A 27,173-nucleotide genomic window follows, 5' to 3' on the forward strand; every position below is an offset into this window, starting at 1 on the left:
GTCCACAGTCCGGAACCTCCTACGACGGTCCACAGTCCGGAACCTCCTGAGACTGTCCACAGTCCGGAACCTCCTGAGATGGTCCACAGTCCGGAACCTCCTGAGACATTCCACAGTCCGGAACCTCCACGGACAGTCTGCAGTCCAGAGCCTTCAGTGACAGTCTGCGGTCCAGAGCCTCCAGCGACGTTCTGCGATCCAGAGGCTCCAGCGACAGTCTACGGTCCAGAGTCCCCGCAATGAACCACGGTCCGGAGTCCCCGGCGACGATCTACGGTACGGAGTCCCCAGCGATGATCTACAGTCCGGTTCCTCCGGCGCCGATCCACGGTCCGATTCACGGACCATTTTGTGTTTAGGAACACAAACCCAACTGACTGTATCAGCTGGAGGTTTGTTAATGTAGCTTTACATTTACTTATGTATTTACTCAATTATGATTATTTTTCGAGATCCCTGAAAATTTGTTTTTTATCGAAACATGATAACTGATATGATAAATGTTAGCCAAAAACACCTCAGAGGTGAAACACAACAAAATGTGTTCTACATTGCAGGGACTGAACACTGTCCTCCATGGGCCTATTTGCATTTGACATGATTACTTTGTGCATGCAATCTATCGGCTGAATGGGGAGCACTTGTGTGATCAAGCTAATTAAAAGGCTGATTACCCTCTCGTTAGCGGGGGCAGTGGGGGAGGGGTGTTTATAAAAGCCTTGTTAAGGGCGTCGCACTGCAGTCCCTGTGAAATACAACTCAGAGTAGCAGTAACTAACGGAGCAGCTATGAGTTATGGTCCCGTTGCAGAATCGGCTATGCCTCAGTTATCAGGAGTCAGGACAGAACACACCATGCCAAAAATAATCCACATATTCTGAATGTAAAAAAGATACGGCAACAACCATGTCACTAGTATAATGCTACTAACAATTCCAGAGCTGAAAATTATTTGTACAGCTTTCTACAGAACTGAGTACATTACTTGGAGATGTGAATTGATTGAGGATGTTGTTTACTGGCAGATACTGTGTGAGCTTAGTGCTGCTCTGGCTAGGGGCTGTGCTGTCATCCACCAAACGGTCCGCATCACTAAACTCAACGTAATCCGTGCTGTCACATCTATCGATGGATTAGATTGGTGCTACTTCACAAACCCGCGTTTACTCACTCTCTCTCCCCTCCTCTCTTTTTTCTTACTCTCTCTCTCTCTCCTCTTTCCCTCCGTCTACCACCTCTCCCTACTTTCAAGGCCTGTTTTAAGAAGTGATGATGCAAAGGATATAAAGGACGAGAGGAGACGAGTAGAATATGATTTCTCCATGTCCTTATTTCCCTCTCCATCTCATTCCTCTGGTTTAGGGATTGGGGCCTGGCGTGGCATCAAACCCTCCTATTCAGCCATATTCAGCCGTGTTATCAAAGAGCTGTCAGAGCATTGTCAGGCTCTAGGGTTAGAGTGAGTAATGGAACTGAGGCTGGGCCATCTGCAGGACATGATATGAGGGGGCAGAGATGTTGGATCAACATTGGAGTCCAATAGATCAGCTCTCCAACACTGCTGTACTGATCAAACTCGAACATTATTATTAACCTTTATTTCAACAGGGAAGTCATATTGAGACTAAAGTCACTTTTACAAATGAGCCTTGCACAATACAAAAACAAGCACATACATCAGGCAAACATAAATAAAGAAAATATACACATGGCGGCAGGTAGCCTAGTTGTTAAAGCGTTGGGCCAGTAACCGAAAAGTTGCTGGATCGAATCCCCGAGCTGACAAAGTAAAAATCTGCCGTTCCACCCCTGAGCAAGGCAGTTAACCCACTGTTCCTGGGCGCCAAAGACGTGGATGTCGATTAAGGCAGCCACCCACACCTCTCTGATTCAGAGGGGTTGGGTTAAATGTGGAAGACACATTTCAGTTGAAGGCAGGTATCCCCCTTTCCATGAAATACACATGAAAATACAAAACACAGTCAATCAAAACAAACACATTATTCATCCCTTGGTGACACTGCCAGTCCCAAGATATTATCACAGACAAGTTGTATTTCTTAATTGAATGGAGTGCTATGAGCAGCAGGTATCCTAGTGGTTGCTGGTTTGAATACTTAAGGTAAAAAGTATGTTGATGTGTCATTGAGCAAGGCACTTAAACTATTTATTGTATGTGACAGTAAAACATATTTTGTTTTTATTGAATGTTTATTTATAGCGTCCACATACATATTTGGAGTTACAATTATTTTATTCGAAGGACTGCTTTGCTTACAATAGCGCATGCATCATAGTCTATATCAGTGGATCCCAAACTTTTTATTGTCCCGTACCCCTTCAAACATTCAACATCCCCTCTACCACCAGGGTCAGCGCACTCTCAAATGTTGTTTTTTGACATCATTGTAAGCCTGCCACACACACACACACACTATACAAAACATTTATTATACATAAGAATGAGTATGAGTTTGTCACAACCCGGCTTGTGAGAAGTGACAAAAAGCTCTTAGGACCAGGGCACAAATAATAATATAATAATAATAATCAATAATTTTGCTCTTTCTTTAACCTTCTTACATATAAAACCTTATTTGTTCATCGACAATTGTGAATATCTCACCACAGGTTAATGAGAAGGGTGTGCTTGAAAGGATGCACATAACTCTGCAATGTCGGGTTGCATTGGAGAGAGTCTCAGTATTAAATCATTTTCCACATACAGTCTGTGCCTATATTTAGTTTTCATGCTAGTGAGGGCCGAAAATACACTCTCACATAGGTACGTGGTTGCAAAGGGCATCAGTGTCTTAACAGCGAGATTTGCCAAGGCAGAATACTCTGAGCGCACCCCAATCCAGAAATCTAGCAGTGGCTTCTGATTAGATTACATTTTTGCAGAACCGCTTGTTGCAATTTTGATGTCGGTAAGTGGACTAAAGGCAGGGCATGAAAGGGATAACGAATCCAGTTGTTCGTGTCATCTGTTTCAGGAAAGTACCTGCGTAATTGCACACCCAACTCACTCAGGTGCTTCGCTATATCACATTTGACATTGTCCGTAAGCTTGAGTTCACTTGCACACAAAAAATCATACAATAATGGAAATATCTATGTGTTGTTCTTGTTAATGCAGACAGAAAAGAGCTCCAACTTCTTAATCATAGCCTCAATTTTGTATGGCACATTGAGTATAGTTGCGGAGAGTCCTTGTAATCCCAGATTCAGATCATTCAGGCGAGAAAAAACATCACCCAGTCTTGTGAGAAACTCGTCATCATGCAAACGGTGAGACAAGCGAAAATGATGGTCAGTAAAGAAAACTTTAAGCTCGTCTCTAGTTAAAAAAAAATTGTCAATACCTTGTCTCTTGATAACCAGCGCACGTCTGTATGTTGTAAAAGTGTTACATGGTCGCTGCTTATATCATTGCATAGTGCAGAAAATACAGCCTTGCACAAGTATTCATCCCCCTTGAAGTTTTTCCTATTTTGTTGCATTACAACCTGTAATTTAAATAATTTTTTATTTGGAATTCATGTAATTGACATACACAAAATAGTCCAAATTGGTGAAATTAAATGGGGAAAAAATTATTGACTCAAAAAATGATATGAGGCCCCTAAATAAGATCGGCTGCAAACAATTACCTTCAGAAGTCACATAATTAATTAAATAAAGTCCACATGTGTTCAATCTAAGCGTCACATGATCTGTCACATATATATACACCTGTTCTGAAAGGTCCCAGAGTCTGCAACACCACTAAGCAAGGGGCACCACCAAGCAAGCGGCACCATGAAGACCAAGGAGCTCTCCAAACAGGTCAGGGACAAAGTTGTGGAGAAGTACAGATCAGGGTTGGGTTATAAAAAAAGATGAGAAACTTTGAACATCCCACGGAGCACCATTAAATCCATTATTAAAAAATGGAAAGAAAATGGCACCACAACAAACCACCAAAACAGACCAGGTGTCACGTTCCTGGCCTTATTTCCTTTGTTTTGTCTTTGTTTAGTTGGTCAGGACGTGAGCTGGGTGGGCATTCTATGTTATGTGTTTCTATGTTGGGTTCATTTTCAATTAGCCTGATATGGTTCTCAATCAGGGGCAGGTGTTTTACATTTCCTCTGATTAAGAACCATATTAAGGTAGGCTGTTCTCACTGTTTGTTTGTGGGTGATTGTTCCTGTGTCAGTGTTTGTACCACACGGGACTGTTTCGTTCCGTTCGTTCGTGTGTTCCTTCCTGTTCGTGCGTTCATGTGTTTTGTTCTCAAGTTCAGGTCTGTTCACGTCGTTTGTTATTTTGTAGTTTGTTCAAGTGTTTTTTCGTCTTCGTTTAAATAAACGAGATTATGTCTTCACAATACGCTGCATTTTGGTCCAATCCTTGCTCCTCAGAAGAGGAGAAAGACGAGCGTTACACCAGGCAAGGAGGGCATTAATCAGAGAGGAAACAAAGAGACCAAAGATAACCCTGAAGGCTCCACAGCGGAGATTGGAGTATCTGTCCGTAGGACCACTTTAAGGCGTACACTCGACAGAGCTGGGCTTTACAGAATAGTGGCCAGAAAAAAAGTCATTGCTTAAAGTGCTCGCCAAAATGCATGTGGGAGACTCCCCAAACATATGGAAGAAGGTACTCTGGTCAGATAAGAATAAAATGGAGCTTTATGGCAATCAAGATAAACGTTATGTCTGGCGCAAACCCAACACCTCTCATCCCCCCCGAGAACACCATCCCCACAGTGAAGCATGGCGGTGGCAGCATCATGATGTGCGGATGTTTTTCTTCGGCAGGGACTGGGAAACTGGTCAGAATTGAAGGAATGATGGATGGTGCTAAATACAGGGAAATTCTTGAGGGAAACCTGTTTCAGCCTTCCAGAGATTTGAGACTGGGACGGAGGTTCACCTTCCAGCAGGACAATGATCCTAAGCATACTGCTAAAGCAACAATCAAGATGTTTATGGGGAAACATTTAAATGTCTTGGAATGGCCTAGTCAAAGTCCAGACCTCCATCCAATTGAGAATCTGTGGTATGACTTAAAGGCTGCTGTACACCAGCGGAACCCATCCCACTTGAAAGAGCTGGAGAAGTTTTGCCTTGAAGAATGGGCAAAAATCCCAGTGGCTAGCTTATAGAGACATACCCCAAGAGACTTGCAGCTGTAATTGCTGCAAAAGGTGGCTCATCAAAGTATTGACTTTGGGGGCGTGAATAGTTATGATTAGTGAATAGTTATGCATGCTCAAGTTCTGTCTTATTTCTTGCTTGTTTCACTTCAACGTGGTATGCATGTTGTGTAAATCAAATGATACAAACCAACCAAAAAAAGCCATTTTAATTCCAGGTTGTAAGGCCCCAAAATAGGAAAAATGCCAAGGTGGATGAATACTTTCGCAAGCCACTGTACACGTGAGTTCAGGGGCCTTGCTTTAACAAAGTTAACCACTGTAGTGTCCAAAACGTCTTTCAAGCTGTCAGGCATTCCCTTGGCAGCAAGAGCCTCTCGGTGGATGCTGCAGTGTACCCAAACGCCATCGGGAGTAACTGCTTGCACTCGCGGTACCACTCCACTATGTCTCCCTGTCATGGCTTTTGCGCCATCAGTACATATACCAATACATCTTGACCACCAAAATCCATTTGATGTCATAAAGCTGTCCAGTACATTAAAAATATCCTCTCCTGTTGCTTTGGTTTCCAGAAGAGGATGTCTTCCTTAATTGACCCCCATAAATGTAACGGACATATACCAGGAGTTGTGCCAGGCCCACCACGTCTGTTGACTCATCCAGCTGTAACGCATAGTATTCACTGGCTTGTATGTGAAGCAGTAATTGTTTCAAAACATCTCCTGACATGTCACTGATGCATCGTGAAACAGTGTTGTTTGATGAAGGCATTGTCTGTATCGTTTTTTGGGCCTTTTCCCTAAGCATTGTCCTAGCCATATCCGCGGCAGCAGGAATAATTAAGTCCCCCACCATAGTATGGGGCTTGCCTGTCCTAGCCACTCGGTAGCTCACCATTTGCGCCTCTTCGATGGTCCAACATCCCTGTCTGTTGTTCAGTGCTTTCCCGGGTAAAGGGGCAGTAGCTCTTCGGCTGCATCAGATTCACAACTGTCAGTGTCCATGCTAGCTGGGCAAACAACGAATGTAGAATTACTGACGCTAGCATTGGATGTGCTTGTGGAAGCAGAACAACTTGTGTCGTCGACAGGTGCAGGGGTAGTACTGCTGGAAGTAGTAGTACTACAAGTAGAGTTGGTGTGTGTCTCTATGGACGCGGGCCTTACTTTTCTTATCCAATTTCGAGCAAACGGAATGAGCAGCAGCTACGTTTGGCTACATACGGATCGTAAATGGAGTTCCTGCGATGGAGTAACGGTTGATGTGATTTGACGTTAATTATTTGACTAGGCTACCTGTATTTGACATTGTGTTGTTATTTCCCTGAAAAACTAGATTTTATTTTATTTTTGGCAGTGAAATGAGGCTACCCTCGACGGCATTGCGTGTACCGCTGTTGGGGAATACCTGGTCTATATGATAATATCAATCAAGCACTTCAATGTGTTGATTGAATTATGCCACAGCTGACAAGTGTGTTTGACGTGTAAATTGATTAATGATTCATTAATGTTAATTTTACTGCCTTTGCTAACACAAAGTAACATGACTAAATCAGTTGCATTCAGTTCACCCTTGGTTCATAGACCTACAGTACAGCATATTGAGAGATCCTAGCCTCGTTCCACTGACTGACGGCGGGTGCATTTACCTTTGACGATGAGTTCAGCGAAGTTGGAGACCCCAGAGCCCCTGGAGGACTGGGTGACACATCGGTACAGGTCCTGGTTGTTGCACTGCACACTGTCCACCTGTAATGACGCCACAAAGCGCCGGTGACTCAGGTGCTTGACCAAGGCTGTAGATGTCACGTCCCCACTGTGCCTCTGGAGAGAGAAAACAGGATGGGTCAAATATAAACAAGCACACAAAAACACATGCCGACAACCATCCATGGGGATCAGTGGACAAAGGGCTGGAAAATGGGCCGCACAAAAAAAACGCATGGTTGCCAAGAAAGCAGTTCGTTTTGCTAGATTCGTAAAATGTGTGTGCAGCGTTTGTGTGTTGGAGTCACTTTTAATTATTAATTGATCTACCGTTTCTATGATAGGCCACTGTAATCGATGGTACCATTCTGCTCATCTGATGAAGGTGCACATGGATCAGATTCAAACTTTGAAGACTGAGATCGAGTCATTGAAGACAGACCAGCAGAAAGAGAAACATCATCTGAGGGCAGAGACACGGGCGACAGCTGATGCATTGGTCCAGAGCCAGACGGCATTGGCAGAGAGTCGAAAAATTACGCATTGAATAGGGCGAGGAATGAGATCTCACAATCCAAGTCACAATCCATGCCAGGGACACCTGTGAGCTCTGTAACTCCACCACCTCTGAGACAAGCATGGAGAAAATAAAATGTTCAATTATATTCCATGATATTCTTAAAACATATGTGTTGGCTGAATATCAGCAGGTGATGTCTGCTAAATAATCAAGTTGATTGCACAGTCATATAGCCTCGGCATCTACATAAAGCCCTGTGTGGGCGACCTCATGCAACCGCAAAATGTTGGATAAAGCATATACTTTACAGTATTGTATTTCTTCATCAGCATCTTTATGATTTCGTTAATAAAATAATGATATAAAATACTCTTTCAAAATGCAGATGTTTATTTAGTTATGTATCCATAATTAATTACTATGGGAATAAATATAACTGAATTACAGAAATAATGTTTTTTTGAAAACAAAATAATCTCCAAAATATTGGTATATATTATCAAGTTGATGGCACAGTCATATAGCCCGGCACCTACATAAAGCTGAGGGACTCACTCATTCATGGCTTTGGATCAAAATAAATAAGTACCAACATTCTTTCTGATAGTCTTAAATAAATAAATGTTTTGGTTATCCTGACCTGGACACCATTTACAGTATTATAATAGCACTCCTGATTGGCGCAGCGATCTAAGATGCTGCATCACAGTGCAAAATGAGATGCTACAGATGCAGGTTCAATACCCATGTCGGCCGCCACCGGAAGACCCATATGTAATTATTGGCGGTCACGTCATTGAAATAAATATTTTTCAATATACTGTAGGCCTACCATAGGCGACATGAGTCTCACTAGTGTTGGGTAATGTGTTGTTAAAAGTGGTGTAGGTCTTATTTATTTAAAGAGCATATTGAAGTTAGAAGCAATAGCCTACAACTATTTTAGCACCATTTCGCACTGCTCTGAGACAAGCTTGGGGACTGGTCTTGATAAATCAATGAGGTTTTTATTTTCACTGAATCTCCATTTGGCTGTTGGCTAGACTACAATTATACAATTAGGGTGAATAATGTTATGCTCTTAGTGCAACCTTTATTTAACTAGGCAAGTCAGTTACAAATTCTTATTTACGGACAGCCTACTCCTTCCTCCCAATTGGGAAATCGAACTCCAGTCTCCCACGTGCCCGCACGACACAGGGATTCTTTAGCTAAATAGCCCAGTACTGTAGCCTACTCCCGACCATCACGTTGTACAGCGACATATTTTCCAGAGGGTTTTTTCATTTTTCTTGGAATAGAAACACCATAATATTAATCAAATTCATTAAGCAACATTTCTTAAAATCAGTTCCATATACAATGTTCTAACAAAATAGGTTTTAAACTCTCGAGTACAGCCACTATTGAAGGCTATCAAATGTTTTTCAAATATCCCCTCTGGGGGTCAAACTAGCAAAAACTAGATTTAATGGTTATGATGGCTGACACTTAAATAACGTGCCATAGAATCTGCAGCACCATGCAAGCTGTGCTGCAGTACGTTGCAACTTTTAAAGGACGAACCACTGTATCGCTCCACAAAAGCCACAGCCTTTGCAGAGCAAAGGAAACAACTACTTCAAGGTCTCAGAGCAAGTGATGTCACCAATTGAAACACTATTAGCACAGACCACTAACTAACTAGCCATTTCACACCGGTTACACTCACCCCCCTTTGACAACCTTCTCCACAGCCACCCCAGCAGCTGGGCAGAGCCCAACTGAGTGATCCAATGTAACAGTAATGCTTCCGTCCCTCTCCTTGCCCCAACCTGGGACCCTCTGAACACATTAACAACTGCCTCCCACGAACCATCATTACCTATTGCTCCACAAAAGCCGCGGCCTTTGCAGTGCAAGGGTAGTGCTGTTGCAGTCATGACATTTTGTCAGCCGGTTATTTTCATGTAAATTCTAAACTGCATCTCAAAGCCTCTACGCATACAAGCAGCATACAAGCTACTGAAGTGCGCCTTTGGAACGTCTACATTTTAAAAAGTCTAATAAATCAATTTAATATACACTATCACAATAAATCCATAATTTATTTTAGACAGCTCTAAAGAAACGTTATGATCTGAAGAAAATATATTTTTGCACCATGCTACAGGTAGGCTAGTTCATTTAGCAGACAAGATAGTCCTGTGCCATTATTTTATATTATATGATTTCATAGTAAGAAGGATATAATTCCCATTTTGGAGCGAGTGTGCATATGAAGTGGCTATGTTGAGCGTAAAAGTGATCATTTGAATCAGGTTCTATATGCTAGATTTAGAGTTATCTGGCAAATTTAGTTGCGAATGATACAAACCTTAGAATGTTTTAGAAATCAAAACATAGAGTATATGGGCTGCATGATGCGACTATAGGCTATTGTGATCTGTTCTTTGCCTAAGGCTGCTCATACATGTCCATGCTGTTCTCTCATCAAGTGATCATATTTTCACCCATCAGACTATTCTCAATTTAATCCCGTCTTTACTAATATGTAAAATTTGTTTCAATTTAGAATGGCTCATTATCAAATGGACAGGAACAGGAGTAAAAATACATGTCATCCCTATGCACTCAAAAAGAAAAGGGAGGCCGCGTTGCCACAGTTAATTTTTCAATCAAATCAAATCAAGTTTATTTATATAGCCCTTCGTACATCAGCTAATATCTCGAAGTGCTGTACAGAAACCCAGCCTAAAACCCCAAACAGCAAGCAATGCAGGTGTAGAAGCACGGCGGATAGGAAAAACTCCCTAGAAAGGCCAAAACCGAGGAAGAAACCTAGAGAGGAACCAGGCTATGAGGGGTGGCCAGTCCTCTTCTGGCTGTGCCGGGTGGAGATTATAACAGAACATGGCCAAGATGTTCAAATGTTCATAAATGACCAGCATGGTCAAATAATAATCAGGAGTAAATGTCAGTTGGCTTTTCATAGCCGATCATTAAGAGTATCTCTACCGCTCCTGCGGTCTCTAGAGAGTTGAAAACAACAGGTCTGGGACAGGTAGCACGTCCGGTGGACAGGTCAGGGTTCCATAGCCGCAGGCAGAACAGTTGAAACTGGAACAGCAGCAAGGCCAGGTGGACTGGGGACAGCAAGGAGTCATCATGCCCGGTAGTCCTGACGCATGGTCCTAGGGCTCAGGTCCTCCGAGAGAGAGAAAGAAAGAAAGAGAGAAGGAGAGAATTAGAGAGAGCATACTTAAATTCACACAGGACACCGGATAAGACAGGAGAAGTACTCCAGATATAACCAACTGACCCTAGCCCCCCGACACATAAACTACTGCAGCATAAATACTGGAGGCTCAGAAAGGAGGGGTCAGGAGACACTGTGGCCCCATCCGATGATACCCCTGGACAGGGCCAAACAGGAAGGATATAACCCCACCCACTTTGCCAAAGCACAGCCCCCACACCACTAGAGGGATATCTTCAACCACCAACTTACCATCCTGAGACAAGGCCGAGTATAGCCCACAAAGATCTCCACCACAGCACAAACCAAGGGGGGGCGCCAACCCAGACAGGAAGATCACGTCAGTAACTCAACCCACTCAAGTGACGCACCCCTCCTAGGGACGGCATGAAAGAGCACCAGTAAGCCAGTGACTCAGCCCCTGTAATAGGGTTCGAGGCAGAGAATCCCAGTGGAGAGAGGGGAACCGGCCAGGCAGAGACAGCAAGGGCGGTTCGTTGCTCCAGAGCCTTTCCGTTCACCTTCATACTCCTGGGCCAGACTACACTCAATCATATGACCTACTGAAGAGATAAGTCTTCAGTAAAGAATTCAAGGTTGAGACCGAGTCTGCGTCTCTCACATGGGTAGGCAGACTATTCCATAAAAATGGAGATCTATAGGAGAAAGCCCTGCCTCCAGCTGTTTGCTTAGAAATTCTAGGGACAATTAGGAGGCCTGCGTCTTGTGACCGTAGCGCACGTGTAGGTATGTACGGCAGGACCAACTCGGAAAGATAGGTAGGAGCAAGCCCATGTAACGCTTTATAGGTTAACAGTAAAACCTTGAAATCAGCCCTTGCCTTAACAGGAAGCCAGTGTAGGGAAGCTAGCACTGGAGTAATATGATCAAATTTCTTGGTTCTAGTCAGGATTTTAGCAGCCGTATTTAGCACTAACTGAAGTTTATTTAGTGCTTTATCCAGGTAGCCGGAAAGTAGAGCACTGCAGTAGTCTAACCTAGAAGTAACAAAAGCATGGATAAATTTTTCTGCATCATTTTTGGACAGAACATTTCTGATTTTTGCAATGTTACGTAGATGGAAAAAAGCTGTCCTTGAAACAGTCTTGATATGTTCGTCAAAAGAGAGATCAGGGTCCAGAGTAACGCCGAGGTCCTTCACAGTTTTATTTGAGACGACTTTACAACCATCAAGATTAATTGTCAGATTTAACAGAATATCTCTTTGTTTCTTGGGACCTAGAACAAGCATCTCTGTTTTGTCCGAGTTTAAAAGTAGAACGTTTTCAGCCATCCACTTCCTTATGTCTGAAACACAGGCTTCTAGCGAGGGCAATTTTGGGGCTTCACCATGTTTCATTGAAATGTACAGCTGTGTGTCATCCGCATAGCAGTGAAAGTTAACATTATGTTTTCGAATGACATCCCCAAGAGGTAAAATATATAGTGAAAACAATAGTGGTCCTAAAACCGAACTTGGAGGAACACCGAAATGTACAGTTGATTTGTCAGAGGACAAACCATTCACAGAGACAAACTGATATCTTTCCGACAGATAAGATCTAAACCAGGCCAGAACTTGTCCGTGTAGACCAATTTGGGTTTCCAGTCTCTCCAAAAGAATGTGGTGATCGATGGTATCAAAGGCAGCACTAAGGCCTAGTAGCACGAGGACAGATGCAGAGCCTCGGTATGACGCCATTAAAAGGTAATTTACCACCTTCACAAGTGCAGTCTCAGTGCTATGATGGTGTCTAAAACCAGACTGAAGCATTTCGTATACATTGTTTGTCTTCAGGAAGGCAGTGAGTTGCTGCGCAACAGCTTTTACTAAAATTTTGGAGAGGAATGGAAGATTCGATATAGGCCGATAGTTTTTTATATTTTCTGGGTCAAGGTTTGGCTTTTTCAAGAGAGGCTTTATTACTGCCACTTTTAGTGAGGTTGGTACACATCCGGTGGATAGAGAGCCGTTTATTATGTTCAACATAGGAGGGCCAAGCACATGAAGCAGCTCTTTCAGTAGTTTAGTAGGAATGGGATCCAGTATGCAGCTTGAAGGTTTAGAGGCCATGATTATTTTCATCATTGTGTCAAGAGATACAGTACTAAAACACTTAAGTGTATCTCTTGATCCTAGATCCTGGCAGAGTTGTGCAGACTCAGGACAGCTAAGCTTTGGAGGAATACGCAGATTTAAAGAGATTTCAATCATTCAATCAGTAAGCTACAACTCCGGTTTCATAATAGAGCATGTGATTAATATGAGCAGCTGAGGAATAAATACAGTAGCATCTAGGATCCTGTAACAGCTGTCTTCGGGTGAAAGAGAGGAGGACCAAACTGCAGCGTGATGATAATCCATATTTTAATAGGCTACTTAAACAACGAACAAAAACAACAAACTGACAGAAAGAATCGAAGACGCTACAGTCCCGAACTAGTGAACACAGACCAGATGAACACACGAACAGGAACAATCACCCACAAAACACACTACAAAACAGGCTACCTAAATATGGTTCCCAATCAGAGACAATGACTAACACCTGCCTCTGATTGAGAACCATATCAGGCCAAACAAGAAACCCCACATAGAAACAGACAACATAGATAATACCCACCCAGCTCACGTCCTGACCAACTAAATAAAGTCTAAACAAAGGAAATAAGGTCAGAAACGTGACAGTACCCCCCCCCCCAAGTTGCGGACTCCGGCCGCAAAACCTGAACCTATAGGGGAGGGTCTGGGTGGGCATCTGTCCACGGTGGCGGCTCTGGGCTGGACGTGGCCCCCACTCCACCATAGTCAATCCCCGCTTCCGTGGCCTCCTCGGAACGGACTGAGGGGCAGCCCACGACTGAGGGGTAGCTCACGACCGAGGGGTAGATCATGACCGAGGGGTAGCTCAGGCCTGAAGGGCAGCTCATGACCGAAGGGCAGCTCATGACCGAAGGGCAGCTCATGACTGAAGGGTAGCTCATGACTGAAGGGCAGCTCATGACTGAAGAGCAGCTCATGACTGGCGGGCGGCTCTGGCGGCTCCTGACTGGCGGGCGGCTCTGGCGGCTCCTGACTGGCGGGCGGCTCTGGCGGCTCCTGACTGGCGGGCGGCTCTGGCGGCTCCTGACTGGCGGGCGGCTCTGGCGGCTCCTGACTGGCGGGCGGCTCTGGCGGCTCCTGACTGGCGGATGGCTCTAGCGGCTCCTGACTGGCGGACGGCTCTAGCGGCTCCTGGCAGACGGGCGGCTCTGACGGCTCTGGGCAGACGGGCGGCTCTGGACAGACGGGCGGCTCTGGACAGACAGGCGGCTCTGACGGCTCTGGACAGACGGGCGGCTCTGACGGCTCTGGACAGATGGGCGGCTCTGACGGCTCTGGACAGACGGGCGGCTCTGACGGCTCTGGACAGACGGGAGACTCTGGCCTGATGAGGCGCACAGTAGGCCTGGTGCGTGGTGCCGGAACTGGTGGTACCGGACTGGGGACACGCACAACTGGGCGAGTGCTGGGAGCAGGAACAGGGCATACTGGACCCTGGAGGCGCACAGTTGGCCTGATGCGTGGTGCCGGAACTGGTGGTACCGGGCTGGGAACACGCACCTCAAGGCGAGTGCGGGGTGCTGGAACTGGAGGCCTGGTACGTGGTGCTGGCACCGGAGGGCTGGTGCGAGGGACTGCCACAGGAGGGCTGGTACGTGGGGCTGCCACAGGAGGGCTGGTGCTTGGAGAAAGCACCAAATAGACCGGACCGTGGAGGCGCACTACAGGTCTCAAGCACCGAGCCTGCCCAACCCTACCTGGCTGGATGATCACTGTAGCCATGCCAGTGCGGCGAGGTGGAATAAGCCGCACTGGGCTATGTACCCGTACAGGAGACACCATGCGTAGGGCTGGTGCCATGTACCCCGGCCCGAGGAGACGCACTGGAGACCAGATGCGTAGAGCCGGTTTCATGGCACCTGGCTCGATGCCCAATCTAGCCCGGCCGATACGAGGTGCTGCTATGTACCGCACCGGGCTATGCACACGTACAGGAGACACCGTGCGCTCTTCCGCATAACACGGTGTCTGCCCGTACTCTCGCTCTCCACGGTAAGCACGGGAAGTTGGCGCAGGTCTCCTACCTGACTTCGCCACACTCCACATGTGCCACCCCCCCCAAGACATTTTTGGGGCTGCCTCTCTGGCTTCCAGCCGCGCTTTCGTGCAGCCTCTTCATACCACCGCCTCTCCGCTTTCACTGCCTCCAGCTCAGCCTTTGGGCGGCGATATTCACCAGCCTGTGTCCAGGATCCTTTTCCGTCCAGAATTTCCTCCCAGGTCCAGGAATCCTGTGATCGCTGCTGCTGCTGCTGCCCGTTACCACGCTGCTTGGTCCGGTTGTGGTGGGTGATTCTGTAACGGCTTTCGTCTTCCTCCTCTGACGAGGAGTAGTAGGAAGGATCGGAAGACCAATGCGCAGCGTGGTACTTATCCATATTTATTAGAATACTTTTCCAGAATGAACAAAAACAATAAACTGACGAAAACCAACGAAGCTACAGTCCCGAACTAGTGAACACAGAAAAAACAGGAACACACGAACAGGAACAATCACCCACAAAACATACTACAAAACAGGCTACCTAAATATGGTTCCCAATCAGAGACAAAGACTAACACCTGCCTCTGATTGAGAACCATATAAGGCCAAACAAGAAACCCCACATAGAAACAGAAAACATAGACTGCCCACCCCAACTCACGCCCTGACCATACTAAAACAAAGAAAAACCAAAATAACTATGGTCAGAACGTGACAGGTGTAATTAACACATACTGTAAGAGGTGGTGGTAAGAGTCGTGGATGTGAGGTCATTGCTGTGAGAGACAGAGGCTGTAAAACAAAAGACTATCACAATGCTCTTTGAAACCTTCCATCAGGCCTTCATATGTGAGGTTTTTAAAACCAATGAATGTTATTCACTCAGACATACACTGCAGTGGCCTTCCTGACCTTCAGCGGGATGGAATTTGCATGAATAAAGCATACAGGTGGGAAAAGGGGATATTAAAAACAGAGCCCTCTATTTGGATAAAGGAAGAAGGCTGTGAAGAAAGAAGAGCACTGTGATTTCATGAGCAAACTGGATTTTCAAAGGTGCTGGGCTGGAGAGTCTTCAAGGCTGGAGCGTAGCATTAGAACTCTCCCCAATGCTCTGCTGAATTTGAATACTAACACAAGCATGTTTATACAGTTGAAGTCAGAAGTTTACATACACCTTAGCCAAGTACATTTAAACTCATTTTTCACAATTCCTGACATTTAATCCTAGTAAAGATTCCCTGTTTTAGGTCTGTTAGGATCACCACTATTTTAAGCATGTGAAATGTCAGAATAGTATTATTGAGAATAATTTATTTCAGCTTTTATTTATTTAATCACATTCCCAGTGGGTAAGTTTACATACAGTCAACTAGTATTTGATAGCATTGTCTTTAAGTTGTTTACCTTGGGTCAAACATTTCGGGTAGCCTTCCACAAACTTCCCACATTTGTCCTGACAGAGCTGGTGTAACTGATTGAGGTCAGGGCTTTGTGATGGCCACTCCAATACCTTGACTTTGTTGTCCTTAAGCCATTTGCCACAACTTTGGAAGTATGATTGGGGTCATTGTCCATTTGGAAGACCCATTTGCGACCAAGCTTTAACTTCCTGACTGATGTCTTGAGATGTATCCACAATATATCCACATACTTTTCGTTCCTTATGATGCCATCTAAGTGCACCAGTCCCTCCTGCAGCAAAGCACCCCCACAACATGATGCTGCCACCCCCGTGCTTCACGGTTGGGACGGTGTTCTTCGGCTTGCAAGCCTCCCCCTTTTTTCTCCAAACATAACGATGGTTATGGCCAAACAGTTCAGAGGACATTTCTCCAAAAAGTACGATCTTTGTCCCCATGTGCAGTTGCAAACCATTGTCCGGCTTTTTTATTGTGGTTTTGGAGCAGTTGCTTCTTCCTTGCTGAGCGGCCTTTCAGGTTATGTCGATATAGGACTTTATACTGTGGATAAAGATACTTTTGTATCTGTTTCCTCCAGCATCTTCACAAGGTCCTTTGCTGTTGTTCTGGGATAGATTTGCACTTTTCACACCAAAGTACATTCATCTCTAGGAGACAGAACGCTCTCCTTTCTGAGCGGTATGATGGCTGCATGTCCCATGGTGTTTATACTTGCGTACTATTTCTTGTACAGATGAACGTGGTACCTTCAGGCATTTGTAAATTGCTCCCAAGGATGAACCAGACTTGTGGAGGTCAATTTAAAATAATGCTGAGGTCTTGGCTGATTTCTTTTGATTTTCCCATGATGTCAAGCAAAGAGCCACTGAGTTCGAAGGTAGGCCTTGAAATACATTCACAGGTACACCTCGAATTGACTACAATTATGTAAATTAGCCGATCAGAAGCTTCTAAAGCCATGACAACATTTTCTGGAATTTTCCAAGCTGTTTAAAGGCACAGTCAACTTAGTGTATGTAAACTTCTGACCCCCCCCCCCAAAAAAAATCAAATATATTACTATAAAAATCTATCTTTCATGAAATCACACATGAAAAACACCAAATTAAAGCTACACGTGTTGTGAATCCAGCCAACATGTCTGATTTCAGCCATTTTCCCAGCCAAAGATAGGAGTCACAAAAAGCAGAAATAGACATAAAATGAATCACTAACCTTTGATGATCTTCATCAGATGACACTCATAGGACATCATGTTACACAATACATGTATGTTTTGTTCGATAATGTGGATATTTATATCCAAAAATCTTAGTTTACATTGGCGCCAGAGCCACATCTAATAACAGAAATAGTCATCATACACTTTGATGAAAGATACATGTTTTACATAGAATTAAAGATACACTTGTTCTTAATGCAACCACTGTGTCAGATTTCCCAAAAACTTTACGGAAAAAGCACACCATGCAATAATCTGAGACGGCGCTCAGATATAACAACATTTCTCCGCCATGTTGGAGTCAACAGAAATAAGAAATTACATCATACATATTCCCTTACCTTTGATGATCTTCATCAGAATGCACTCCCATGAATCCTAGTTCCACAATAAATCATTGTTTTGTTCGATAATGTCCATTACTTATGTCCAAGTAGCTACTTTTGCTAGCATGTTTAGTACACGTCCAAACGCTCGCGCAGATCCAGGCTAACGTCGGACGAAAACTTCAAAAAGTTATATTACAGGTCGAATAAACTTGTCAAACTAAGTAGAGAATCAATCTTCAAGATGTTGTTATCATAAATATTAAATAACGTTCCAACCGGAGAATTCCTTTGTGTCTACAGAAGTAATGGAACGCAAGGCGATATCATTTGGAATGCGCATGACCAAGAACTGGCACTCTGCCAGACCACTGACTGAAACGCCTCCCATCCGGCCCCACATCACAGTAGAGGCTTCATTTAACGTTCTACAGACTGTTGACATCTAGTGGAAGGCGTAGGACGTGCAAACAGATCCATATCTTACTGAGATTTGAATAGGCGATGAGTTGAAAATCGACCAGCCTCAGAATTCTCACTTCCTGTTTGGATTCTTTCTCAGGTTTTGCCTGCCATACTTTAGAGGTGGCCATATGAGTTCTGTTATATTCACAGACATCATTCAAACAGTTTTAGAAACTTCAGAGTGTTTCTATCCAATAGTAATAATAATATGCATATATTAGCATCTGGGACAGAGTAGGAGGCAGTTCACTCTGGGCAAGCTATTCATCCAAAAGTGAAAATGCTGCCCCCTATCACAAAGAAGTGTTTGAAAAACGAGTTTTAATGGCTCCAACTGAAGTGTATGTAAACTTTCGACTTCAACTGTAAATCAAAGACACTCATCCATCGTTTCAAGTTTCCCTCTTTAATGTGCTTGATTGAGCTTGCCTGGCTCAATGGAACCACTTTAATAGTTGAAAATGAATGCAAAAGTGCAAACCCATCTACCTGGCACTCCAGACAGGCTCAATCAAACTCTGAAACGTATTTGAAAGAAAATAAATACTACAGGTGTGCCCCCAAATCCTCACTGACCTCCAGTAGGAACTTCTCAGCTTCCGATGCCCGGCCCGATGCCACACACTGGAAGGTGGCATTCTGCCCAGCGTTGACCTCCTCATCCCCCAGCCGGGAGAAGTGGGGCGCCTTATCTGTAGGAACAGAACGAGAGAGTAGAGATCAAAGGACTGCTGTGCCATGACAGACAGCCAATCACAATGCCAGCCACCCAGACCAACAAAATAAATGCTTTTTTTTCAAAATACGTTTTACAAAGTTATGTGTGCCAAAACGCCCATGTCCTTCATTTCGAGGGCTTTGCAGCTATACTAGGGCTCCCGAGTGGCGCAGCGGTCTAAGGCATTTCAGTGCTAGAGGCGTCACTACAGACCCTGGTTCTATCCCGGCCTGTATCACAACCGGCTGTGATCAGGAGTCCCATAGGGGCGGCGCACAATTGGCCCAGCATCGTCCTGGTTAGGGGAGAATTTGGCCAGGGTAGGCTGTCATTGTAAAATAAGAATTTGTCTTAACTGACTTGCCTAGTTAAATAAAAAATAAAATACTAAATTTCGTGATTTCTAAAGAGCTGCAGTAAATTTTCATAAATCAGACTTTGTTCCAGCTTCATTACCAGTGTGAGATGTGTGTGACTGTGAAAGTATGAAATGTCACCTTCGGCAGCTTTTCACATTATACAACAACGTAATTCAAACTTTTATGTTTAATTAGATAAGAATCAGATACTAATTTTCTCCCATGAAGAATCTCACCGCTGGTTGGAGAAGGACTCATTGACATATTGCTTGTTCTCTCCCTTTATTGTCCTACAATAAACCCATAAAGAGATCCAATACCCATCCAATACACAACCTAGAAATGAATTGCTGGCGGCTACTATTCTCAACAACCTTTCACCGTGGCGATATGTCATAACACGGGCGTCAATGGAAGTTAGGTGAACATCCTTCAGCCAGATCCCCAAACTCCAGAGAACTCAGAAATCAGGCTCAAGAACATTGTTGCTGATGAACAAACAGCACTCTTCTAATAAGGAAGAGCTCCGCAGTGAGTCAGAGTGTGGGTGCTGCAACAGCAATCCCACCCAGCTACACTGTGATTAACATTGGAGCTATCCTGCTCCTCCACAGCTCTATGAGACGGACTTCCCGCAGAGCCTAACCACTGGGTTAGAGCCTCCAGCAGAGGCCACAAAATGGAGGACAACCCAACCTGTCAATCAAAGGGATTGACAGACAGGAGACGTTACTTTAGAGGTGGAGTAGTAGTGAAATCAAAATGAGAGAGATGATTGTTTCAAGTCCTGCTCTTCCATGGTCAGTGTTTCATTACACTGTTGCTTTCTGGCAGAGAGAGAGAATTTGTTGATCTACTTTGTGTAAATAGGCAGGGGGAGAGGCGAAGATGCCTCTTGCATTTGTAGTCCACAGGTGGTCATGTTTCCCATGGACGACTCCCCCGTCTAAAGTTAATTCATAATTCATCGTAGCTATGAGCCACCATAAACAAACACAAAAACTAATGTCATAAAAAAACAGGTCCTTCTGTTGACTAAAGAACTTGGTAGTATAAATGTGTCAGATCACATCCCGGGGACTCTTTACCATGATAAATATTTCATTTGACTGCAACACTGGTTTCAGGGTCAAAGACTAGGACTATGGAGACTACAGCAGAAGTGTCAAGCGTGCTTAGCAGTTTCAACCAGAATTTGCAAGAAGGAAGGAGCTTGGTGGCTTTTCTTCTTTTTTTTCTTCATATTCCTTCCTTAGACTTTTTTTCACTTCACTTTTGTCTCCTTTCCCTGTGACAAATGGTGCAGGCTGGCCGTGTGCCACCGTAGACAGTACTGCGCCCAGGTCCTGATGACAGTCTTAATTATTTAATGGTAGCACTGAGGGGGTGTAGAAAATACCATCTGCTCTCCATGGGAAACGCAGGGAACCACTGGGTGGCTAGGCAGGGACATAGTTAGCATCTCTGATTTAAATCCCATACAGTAGAAACTCTACTGTACAAAAATATAAACGCAACATGTAAAGTGTGGAAACATTTTTAATTGACTAAAATAAAAGATCCCAGAAATGTTCCATATGCACAAAAAGCTTTTTCGCAAATTTGTTTACATCCCTGTTAGTGAGCATGTCTCCCTTGCCAAGATAATCCATCCACCTGACAGGTGTGACATATCAAGAAGCTGATTAAACAGCATGATCATTACACAGGTGCACCTTGTGCTGGGGACAATAAAAGGCCACTCTAAATGTGCAGTTTTGTCACACAACACAATGCCACAGATGTCTCAAGTTTGGAGGGCGTGTGCAATTGGCATGCTGACTGCAGGAATGTCCAACAGAGCTGTTGCTAGAGAATTTAATGTTTCTGTACCATAAGCCATCTCCAATGTAGAGAGTTTGCCAGTACATCCAACCGGCCTCACAACCGCAGACCAAGTGTAACCTCGCCAGCTTGGGGGGGGGGGGGGGTTGCTGAGGAGTATTTATGTCTGTAATAAAGCCATTTTGTGGGGAAAATCTCATTTTGAGTGGCTGGGTGGACCTGGCTCCTAAGAGGGTGGGCCTATAACCTCCCAGGCCCACCCATGGCTTCGCCCCTGCCCAGATATGTGAAATTAATAGATTAGGACCAAATGAATTTATTTCAGTTGACTGACTTCCAACTTTGAACTATAACTGATTGTCACGCCCTGGCCTTAGTATTCTTTGTTTTCTGTATTATTTTTAGTTAGGTCAGGGTGTGACAGGGGGGATGTTTGTGTTTTGTCTCGTCTTGGGTGGTTGTATTGTATAGGGGGTTTTTGTTGAGTGTATGGGGTTGTGTTCAGTAGAGAGGTTTAGGAAAGTCTATGGTTGCCTGGTTAGGTTCTCAATCAGAGACAGCTGTTTCTTGTTGTCTCTGATTGGGAGCCATATTTAAGGCAGCCATAGGCTTTAGGTGATTGTGGGTAATTGTCTATGTTCTATGTTGCATGTGTGCACTTAGTTCGTTTTAGTTTCACGATCGTTTGTTTTTGTTCATTTTGTAAGTGTTTGTTTTGCCTTCATTAAAAGAAGATGGCTTTCTTTCACGCTGCGCCTTGGTCCACTCATTCGTCTTATAACGATCGTGACACTGATCCTCCAATTACACTGTTCCGAAACCCTCATGACAAGGGAAAAAAAGCCCAGAGTATATCCTCACCTCACGCTCAAGTCACTTATAATAGAGTCACGTATATCTAACTACACTAAAGGTGTTAACTGAATTCCAAATTTGTGAGCTGGCAGATCACTTTTTGATCAGCAGTACAGTATGTCGGGGGACAAACATGTCACAGGGAGAGAGAAGCTTTGTCCAGGGTTTAAGCTCAGGCGTGTTGGTGTTACTGCTTTTCCCAGGAATTGTCTACTTCTCTAGGACTGATAGCACACTAAGCCTGTGTTATCCAAGGTACACTGTGCACACACAGACAGACTTAACCACTGTATAACAGCAGTGAGAAACCACCTAGTGAACAAACCACCACAGGTCTTCTCCTAGAGAAGTGGTTCCCAGACTTTTTATAGTCCCGTACCCCTTCAAACATTCAACCTCCAGCTGCGTACCCCCTAGCACCAGGGTCAGAGCACTCTCAAGTGTTGTTTTTTGCCATCATTGTAAGCCTGCCACACACACACTATACTATACATTTCTTAAACATAAGAATGAGTGTGAGTTTTTGTCACAACCCGGCTCGTGGGAAGTGACAAAGAGTTCTTATAGGATCAGGGCACAAATAATAATATAATATATATTTCTCTTTTTTTTACCATCTTACATATAAAACCTTATTTGTTCATTGACAATTGTGAATAACTCACCACAGGTTAACGAGAAGGGTGTACTTGAAAGGATATACATAACGCTGCAATGTTGGGTTGTATAGGAGAGTTTCAGTCTTAAATCATTTTCCACACACAGACTGTGCCTGTATTTAGTTTTCATGCTAGTGAGGGCCGAGAATACACTCACATAGGTACGTCGTTGCAAAGGGCATCAGTGTCTTAACAGCGAGATTTGCCAAGGCAGAATACTCTGAGCGCAGCCCAATCCAGAAATCTAGCAGTGGCTTCTGATTAAATTTTAATTTTTGCAGAACCGCTTGTTGCAATTTCGAATAGGCTCTCTTGTTCAGATATCGGTAAGTTGACTAGAGGCAGGGCATGAAAGGGATAACAAATCCAGTTGTTTGTGTTATCCGCTTCGGGAAAGTACCTGCGTAATTGCGCACCCATCTCACTCAGGAGCTTCGCTATATCACATTTGACGTTGTCTGTAAGCTTGAGTTCATTTGCACACAAAAAATCATACAATAATGGAAAGATGATGGACCTGTGTGTTGTCCTTGAGTAACAGGGTTATATTGGTGACTCCCCTTGCCACTTTATTGTTAAGCCAATGGATCTTTGGTTTTAGTATTGTTTTGCCTTCACCTACTCAACATGGTATGTTATTGTCTGGTTTGCGTGGCTTGCTTACGAGGGAGGATGTTTCAGTTAGAATCGTCCCAGTGAACAAGCGCCAAACCAGTGTGCGTGAGTGCAGAGTTGGATGGTGAGCCGTGCATTGCATGACGTGCAATTTTGTGCTTTTTCTATCCGAATAAATCTCCATGACTGATGCTACAATTTAGAGTTTGTGTCGATGATTGATTGTACACAACACAAGAAGAGTACTGTTACACTTGTTAATGGAGACAGAGAAGAGCTCCAACTTCTTAATCATAGCCTGAATTTTGTCCCGCACATTGAATATAGTTGCGGAGAGTCCCTGTAATCCTAGATTCAGATCATTCAGACGAGAAAAAACATCACCCAGATAGGCCAGTTATGTGAGAAACTCGTCATCATGAAAGCGGTGAGACAAGTGAAAATGATGGTCAGTAAAGAAAACTTTATGCTTGTCTCTCAATTCTAAGAAATGTGGCAATAATTTGCCCATTGATAACCAGTCCACTTCTGTATGTTGTAAAAGCGTTACGTGGTCGCTGCCCATATCATTGCATAGTGCAGAAAATACATGTGAGTTCAGGGGCCTTGCTTTAACAAAGTAAACCATTTTGACTGTAGTGTCCAAAACGTCTTTCAAGCTGTCAGGCATTCCATTGGCAGCAAGAGCCTCTCGGTGGATGCTGCAGTGTACGAAAGTGGCGTCGGGAGCAACTGCTTGCACGCGCGTTACCACTCCACTATGTCTCTCTATCATGGCTTTTGCGTCAAAGTCCATTTGATGTCACAAAGCTGTCTAGTACTTAAAACATATCCTCTCCTGTTGTGCTGGTTTCCAGTGGTTTGCAGAAGAGGACGTCTTCCTTAATTGACCCCCATAAACATAACGGACATATACCAGGAGCTGTTTCCGGCCCTCCACGTCTGTTGACTCATCCAGCTTTAATGCATAGAATTTACTTGTATGCGAAGCAGTAATTGTTTCAGAACATATCCTGCCATGTCACTGATGTGTCGTGAAACAGTGTTGTTTGATGAAGGTTTGTCTGTAAAGTTTTTTGGGCCTTTCCCCAAGCATTGTCCCAGCCATATCCGCGGCAGCAGGAATAATTAAGTCCTCCACAATAGTATGGGGCTTGCCTGTCCTAGCCACTAGGTAGCTCACCATATAAGACGCTTCTAGCCCCTTCTTATTAATGGTATCTGTTGCTTTTATACATGTCTTACTACTCGAAAGCCGTTATAATTCTCCCTCAAAAAACTCCCGTGGCTTATTTTTCAAATTGCCATGTTTTGTTTCTAAATGAGATAGTATTTTTGCACATATAACACACTGTGGCTGAGGAAAAGCAATACTCCCAATATAAGTGAACCCCAAATCAATGTAGTTCTTATCATATTTACGCCTCTTCGATGGTCCAACATCCCTGTCTGTTGTTCGGTGCTTTCCCGGGAAAGGGGGCAGTAGCTCTTCGGCTGCGTCAGATTCACAACTGTCAGTGTCCATGCTAGCTGGGCTAACAACAAATGTAGAATTACTGACGTTAGCATTGGATGTGCTCGTGGAAGCAGAACACCTGTCGTCGACAGTAACAGTTCTACCAGTAGAGCTGGTATGTGTTTCTGTGGGCCTTACTTTTTTAACCATTTACCATTTTCGAGCAAACGGAATGAGCAGCAGCTACGTTTGGCTACATACGGACTGTTATTGGAATTCCCGCGAGAGAGTAACAGTTAATGTGATTGGATGTTCATTATTTTACAAGGCTACCTGTATTTGACATTGTGTTGTTATTTCGCTGAACACTAGATGGTTAAATAATATATTTGGCAGTGAAACGAGGCTACTCAGGCGAGAAAAAAAACTCACCCAAATGTACAGCCCCATTGGAAAATATAAATGGACTGTTTGAAAACGTGAAGATTATATATATTTTTTAATAAAAAATAAATGTCCAATTTTTATTTTATATGTGTATCACATTTTTATTTGGCGTACCCCCGACCGCATTGTGCGTACCCCAGTTTGGGAATACCTGTCCTAGAAGAACAGCTTTTGCAAAACACACATTTTGCCCTTTCATTCTAGAAAATGGATCTAAAAAAATGGCAAGTCCATGGCAACTGATGGATAACACTTTATTTAATATTTATTTTGACAGGTAGTCATGCTGAGAGTCATGCACTTCCACAGATGAGCGCTACATTTGACAAAAAATACAAACACAACAATACACATCAATAATCACTATGTATAATACAGTATATAATACAGAGGAGAGAAGAGCTAAAGAGCTGTTTAGAACTCTAAGTTCTGCATACTTAGAGGGTACATATACTTTGTGGGATAAATCAGAAAGAGTTTACTATTTTTCCATCTCTAACCTTGAGTCAGTTGGGCACATTTATGAGTGCTCTTGAGACTAAATCACAGGGGAGTGGCTGGAGCTGAAGAGGCAAGTGTATGTGGTGAGTGTTTTGGGCAAATGTCAATCACATCAAACCTGGACCCACATTGCAATCAACCAATGAAAAGGTCAAGCTTCCATTAGCGTTCTCTTCCTCTTTATCAAATGGAACTAACTCTCTTCATTTCACTCTCTATACAGTATCTGTCTCTACATTTTCTATTTTATACTGTTACTTAATCCCCAACCACCTCTCTCCTCTTATACATTGGTGATGGTACTCACAACAGGGATAGGTCAGGAGCATGATGTCATCAATGGCGATGTAGCCTTGCCGCTCCCTGGAAACAGTCGCTTCGATCAGGACCTGGGAAGTAGAATTAAAACAAATAAGTGAGATGCCATGGAGGGGTAAATATTGAAACTCATTTGATTGCTGTCATCCTTTATACAATTGAATGAAGCTTTGGCATTCGTTTTGAAGCATTTCAAAAAATGTAAGAGGCATTTGCATCAATTCAAACTGTCGTCCTTCTGAGGCAGACGTCTTAATTATTATCACAAAGCTCTAGACAATGCATTGCACAGTTACTGACCCACAAGATAGGTGAGGGAAAAAAGAGAGAGGACCAAGGACCCACATCTTTAAGAATGGATACAAATTTGACACTAACAATTACAGAGATATGTGTGTAAACAGTAACCTGGTTTCTGTAGTATCATACACTGAGTATTCAAAACAATAGGAACACCTTCCTAAAATTGAAGTTGCTCTCTCCCCCTTTCCTTCAGAACAACCTCAATTCGTCAGGGCATGGACTCTACAAGGTGTCGAAAGCGTTTCACAGGGATGCTTTACCATGTTGACTCCAGTGCTTCCCACAGTTGTGTCAAGTTGGATGGATGTCCTTTGGGTGGTGGCCCATTCTTGATACACACGGGAAACTGTTGAGTGTGAAAAACCCAGCAGCGCTGCAGTTCTTGACACAAACCGGTGCGCCTGGAACCTACTACCATACCCCATTCAAAAGGCACTTAAATCTTTTCTCTTGCTTATTCACAATCTGAATGGCACACATACTGTACACAATCCATGTCTCAATTGTCTCAAGGCTTAAAAATACTTTAAATCAACTAGGCTCGTAATTTAACAATTGTATTCGTATTTACAGATGGCATAAATGTTTGTTATTAAGGCATATAAAGTTTCACATGTTCCAGAAGGCATTTCTGCCAAAAAAAGCATTTAGATTTAAAAAAAAAAGTTTACTCTCAAATGGCTCTACTGTGAAGTAGTGACACGCGACATACGCCTAGTTTCCTGAAACGAGGCACATATCATACTAATTTGAGAGTTCCGGATTTACATTTACTATGTTACTTCTAGTCTATGAGACCATGCTGTCAGAAAAGGTCTGCAACTTGAGACATTATTTGTCACACTGAAAAATAAACGAGGAGGAGCACAGTGAGAGAAAACAAACCAGGGGAGAGAAAGGAAAAATAGTGAAGAGATGGAAGGAGATGGGGGAGAGCACAGCTCCAGATCTAGTTGGCAGACTTGGTGGGCTCGATAACA

The 27,173-nt window shown here is 43.7% G+C and overlaps 1 protein-coding gene across 1 annotated transcript in view; it reads right to left on the reverse strand.

Moving 5' to 3' along the window:
• The window catches only part of LOC139574025 (receptor-type tyrosine-protein phosphatase U-like), a 198,019-nt gene that overhangs the window by 167,652 nt on the left and 3,194 nt on the right, over positions 1 to 27,173 (reverse strand). Inside the window, 3 exon segments of the mRNA XM_071398144.1 lie at positions 6,798 to 6,972; positions 18,715 to 18,830; positions 25,880 to 25,961. Of these exon segments, the coding sequence (XP_071254245.1) occupies positions 6,798 to 6,972; positions 18,715 to 18,830; positions 25,880 to 25,961 (373 nt within the window).

The sequence above is a fragment of the Salvelinus alpinus genome, chromosome 4 (genome assembly GCF_045679555.1).
Source record: "Salvelinus alpinus chromosome 4, SLU_Salpinus.1, whole genome shotgun sequence".
Classification (NCBI taxonomy): Eukaryota; Metazoa; Chordata; class Actinopteri; order Salmoniformes; family Salmonidae; genus Salvelinus; species Salvelinus alpinus.